This window comes from Epinephelus moara, chromosome 7 (genome assembly GCF_006386435.1).
Source record: "Epinephelus moara isolate mb chromosome 7, YSFRI_EMoa_1.0, whole genome shotgun sequence".
Taxonomy (NCBI): domain Eukaryota; kingdom Metazoa; phylum Chordata; class Actinopteri; order Perciformes; family Serranidae; genus Epinephelus; species Epinephelus moara.
Genome location: NC_065512.1, coordinates 4,593,293 through 4,598,372, shown reverse-complemented (window position 1 = coordinate 4,598,372; position 5,080 = coordinate 4,593,293). Strand labels below are relative to the sequence as shown.

Here is a 5,080-nt window from a genome sequence, read left to right as displayed (position 1 = left end):
TAAGATTTTAAAATGAAGTAACTTTTAGTTAAAAACAGCATATGAAGTTGATTTGGGTTAACAGCTGAGTTAATGAGGTGTATATATAGCTAAGATCAGATTCTCCAGGTAAAATTACAATAATAAGGTGACTTGACTTGGACTCGACTTGACCTATTACAGGACTTGACTTGACTTGACTTGACATAACCTGTGACTTGACTTGCCCAAGAAAAAATGACTTGGGACTTACTTGAGACTTGAAGGTTAAGACTTGAGACTTACTTGAGACTTGCACATGTGTGACTTGGTCCCATCTCTGGAGTTTGTTGCCTTTAGACAGAGCCAGGCTAGCTGTTTCCAGTCTTAATGCTAAGCTAAGCTAACAAGCTGCTGGCTGTAGCTTCGTATAGGCACTAGAGTGGTATCAATCCTCTCCTCTAACTCTTAGCAGGAAGGCAAATAAGTGTATTTCCCAAAATGATGTACTATTTGACTAATTTGTCACTGCACAACAGAAACTAAGACGAAACAAAAATGTTATTCCAATAAATTCAAGTTGGTTTCTTTTGTTACTTGTAGCCACAGTATTTTTACGTGTTGATAAAAATGCAGTCAGATCTTGTGTTGAGACAAGGGGGACATTTTCTCAACTTCAATGACAACAATAAGTTTGGGAACCACAGATTTCGAACTCCAGTGTCGATTTGAAATAATTAAATGGAAGTTTTTAGTCCTGAACTACTTTGGAAATGATTTCTGTCCTCATACATGAACAGCCCACATGGAAATTGGTCGCATTGTTCCGAAAAACTGACGAGTAATCAGCTGATGCTGCAGTAGAGTACGGATTACAGAGAGCTGTGGATATAATCTGTACACATTTCAGATGGTCAAGTGTGTTGTTTTAGTTGAAGAGTCCTGTCTTGTTTGGTTCCTGTGGTTCTTTGCAGCTCAGTATTTGGGCCTGACTGCAGAGCTGTTCTGATATCTGTTCTCCCTCTGTCCTCCTCCAGTCTCTGTGCTGTGCCTGCTGCCTCAGGCGGTGCTGGCACGGTGGGCGTGTGTTCGGGCGTGTCCAGCCTCCTGCACCTGCACTCAGGAGAAGAGCTGCAGCGTGCTGTGCGACCGCACCGGCATGGCTGAGCTGCCCAAAGAGTTCCCCTGCGAGGCCTCGGCCATCAACCTGGACAAGAACAAACTCAAGTTCCTGTCAGAGAGGGCCTTCGGCACCCTGCCCTCCCTCAAGTCTCTCTCTCTGGACCACAACAACATCTCCTTCATCACCCCCGGAGCCTTCAAGGTGTGTCACGGTTTTGCTTTTTGAACGCTGCCCATTAACCAGTCAACCTTGTACATTTTTTTGATTTTTTTTTTTTACTATTATGTGGGAAAACCATGTTAAACAAAATATTATTATAGATAGTACTCTAAAATGTGTCTGGAGTCAAGTCAAGTCAATGTAAAAGATTAACAAAAATAACAAATAGCATGTTTTTAGGATCTGTACTGGAAAAAAAGAACAGTAAGATGTTGTCATTCCATTTTTTTATTTGATTTACTCCTCTTAAAAGACAAGAACAACGTCTACAGACTGCACCTTCTGAAGGAGTTGTACATGTTGTTCTGTCAGTGAGTAATAGTCTGTGACATGCAGGTTTTCATAACATGAACTACAAGGTTGGCTTGCATTTTTTGTGATGGCCTCCAGCAGAGTGAAAACTGCTTGAGAAAGAAAACACTCACGGAGCACACACACTCTGTCAAGGCTGAATTATTCTCTCGATTTTAATCACAAATAATTCCTTAAAAATGCACATTTAGTAAACAGATTTTAAGTAGCTCCTGAGAAACAAGGTCAGTTCATCCAAAGCACCAAACAAACTAACATTTATTTACACTTAGTGACAGCCAGCGTTGTGGACAGTTAAAGGGAGACTTCAGATTTTTTTGATGTGGGGTTGTATGAGGTACTTATCCATTGACAATATATTACATACAGTAGATGCCAGTCAGCACGCCCCCAGTTTGGAGAAGCAGGCTGGAGCCTGACATGGAAGCTCAGCAATGTACTGTGTTGGATGGGGGCCAGCAACAAAATGTACTTAGCCACCTAAAAATGTCCCACCTAAAAGAAAAATCAATATCAGTGTCAGTGTGCACTATATTTAGAATATTTTCCCTGCTGTACCTTAATGTCAGACAGTTATTTTTTACTCGAAAATGAAGGCATTATATCGCTCTCTTCAAAGCCAGGCTCCATTTAGAAAACCAGTGATTTAACATTGCTGAACACAGGAGCTTTTGGTCTACCGCTGCCTCAATCAGTTAGTTTGTTTGTGCCATTTTATTACTTTGGTGTTTAAAAGGGTTAGTTCGGATTCACTAAAGTCACACAATAATACAAATAAACGAACTGACCAAGGCAGCAGTAGACCAGCAGCTCCTGTGTTCAGCAAGTTAAAATGACTGTTTTTGTCAATGGAGTCTGGCTTTGAAGAGAGCATAGATGGGGAACTGAAGCTGTTAATGGCTTCCCTGCCAGAACAGGCTGTCTGCCTGAAAGGGAAAGCAATAAAAATACTCCTAATATAGTGTACACTTGGTGGAACTTTTTCAGGGTAGCTAAAATATGTTTTGTTGCTGGCACCCATCCACAGCATTGATGAGCTTCCATGTTGGACTCCAGCCTGCTTCTTCAAACTGGGGGCAAGCCGACTGCCATCTACTGTATGTAATACACTGACTATGGATAAGTACAAAAACAACCCCACCTGAAAATATGCCTAGTTTCTGAGATATCTGCTGCTGAGAAATTTGCTGCAGCTCACAATAGAGGTGAATGAAATTAAAATGGTCGTGCTCAAATCATCACAAAATTACATTTGAAGAGCCAAAACAGCTTCACGCAGAAACAACTTCCTGATCTAATACGTTTTTTTTTCCAGTGCTTTGAGCAGCAGATATATAAAACCAAAAATATCTGCATGATTACCACTAGGTTTCAGTGGGATTATATGTTTGGAGTGAACTGCCTCTCAGAGAAATGAATCCAGATCTGCACCAGAAACAGTCACTTGTTTGTTCGCCCAAATTTCTACGGAAATTCATGTGAACCAGTATTTTTTCTTACTGATGTGTTATGTGCTGTGAAATCTCTTCTCTTGACAGCACTTCTGCTAAAGCTTTTCAGTTTTACAAGGGGTCTTGTAAGACTGAAAAGCACCTTGTGAAACTACATGTTTAACCTCCCTCTGTCCTGCAGGGCCTCGCCAACTTAGTGGAGCTGAAGATGGCGCACAACGAGTACATCAGTTACCTTCACACACGGACATTCACGGGACTGAAGAAGCTGGTGCGCCTGGACCTGTCAGACTGTAACCTCTTCAACATCCCTGACCGCATCTTCATAGAGCAGACGGCGCTGAAGGAGCTGCTCTGCTTCCAGAACAACTTCAGGAGGATCCCCGGAGCGTTCAGGGGCATGGAGAACCTGACTCACATCTACCTGGAGAGGAACAAGATCGAGGCGGTGGCCTACAACTCCCTGCTGGGCCTGGGTAGTCTCAGGTGAGTCACAGGCTGGGGTGTTGTTAACTCACAGAGCTACAAGCAGGAATTAATATAGTCTACATATGTTAAAGTCTGAATGTGTAATTAGAGGTGATATTTTGTGATGCAGAATTAAAGCTGGAGTGGGCAGAAATCTGGAAAATTAAAAAAAGCAGAACTTGAAAATACACCATCCTCCTAAGCCCCTCCCACCAGACAACCACGGGTATATGCACACACTTCATACAGTAACCCAGTGTTTCTCATACATAGATTTATTTAATCTTATTTCATTGCTCTCAGCCCCTCCCTGCCCAGCTTTGTCTCTCTGTGTATCAGTTTATCAGACCAACCTTTAGTCTGTGGTTGTAGCAGCTGAAATTCAGCCAGCACCAGGTGTCACAGTCGGATGGGGGCCAGCAGCAGTGCTGGGTCTTACTTCTGTAACAGCAGCAACAGAAAGTTTTGTGATCCAGCAGGTAGTCGGGGCTGTCCGTACCCTGAATCTGGAGTTTGAGTTGGCTGGATTCGGGCTGCTGCAGCTGCTGACAAGGGGTCTGCTTTAGGAGCTGCTGCCCATTCTGCTCCCACTGAGGTGGTCTGTAGCGGCGGGGAGTGAGGTGGAGGACACTCTAGCTAACGTTAGCTACATAAACTAAAATGTAAAGTCGCAGCTGTGAGGCTTTGGCTCTGGTTGAAATATTAGCAACATTTTCTCTCCATCTCTGAAACACTCACTGATGCTGACTTTTTTTTGTTTATTGTCAGATTCTCTTTTAGACTCTCTTTGATCAGTCCGTCTTTCTTTCTTGGCTTGCTTTGCAGTGTAGGCAGGTGTTGCCAAAGCTGGATTAGCAACTTTCTCTGCAGGATTCTCCGTCTCCATTGAATCAATCTTTCCGAAGGATCACATGTATCTGTATTTGTAGAGCCGTCAATATGAGCGCCCTCTCTCTGAAATGATCTGAGTCTCCTGTCATGGATTAGATTTTCTAAAGCCTAAAAACAGAGCCAAGAGGAGGTGCAGAAGTCTAATTTTCTCTCAGATCAATCAAATTAAAATACGTCAAAGTTTTTATAGGATTTTTTCCCAAGATGCCAAAATGAAACTGCCTACCCCAACTTTAACTCTGCCATCTCCTTATATCTGAACATTTCAGTCCCTCAAAAGCCCATAAAATTTGTTTAAAGAAGAATTCTGAGTATTGGTAACTTTGCTGCAGCTCAGTTCTTCCCTTCCTCCGTGATGTTAATGTGGAGAACATTTCTCTTTCTTGTTGTGCTTTTCCTTTTTGTGTGTGTTTTGGTATCAGCGGGATCTCTGGATTTGGAGAGTATTAATATTTGTGATCTTGTGTGGTTGAGGAGGTGCTGACATCAGTTCAGTCTTTAAGGGTGCTTTCACACCTGCCCTGTTTGGTTCAGTCCAATCAAATTCAAGTTCGTTTGTCCCCTCAGTGTGGTTCGTTTGGGCAGGTGTGAACACAGCAATCACACTCAGGTGTGCACCAAAACAACCGGACTGAGACCTTCTTGAAGAGGTGGTCTC

General features: G+C 42.7%; 1 protein-coding gene across 1 annotated transcript in view; it reads left to right on the top strand.

Moving 5' to 3' along the window:
• The window catches only part of nyx (nyctalopin), a 9,901-nt gene that overhangs the window by 2,734 nt on the left and 2,087 nt on the right, over positions 1-5,080 (top strand). The window contains exons 3-4 of the mRNA XM_050048440.1: positions 996-1,282; positions 3,245-3,549. Of these exons, the coding sequence (XP_049904397.1) occupies positions 996-1,282; positions 3,245-3,549 (592 nt within the window). The remainder of the gene's footprint in view (positions 1-995; positions 1,283-3,244; positions 3,550-5,080) is intronic.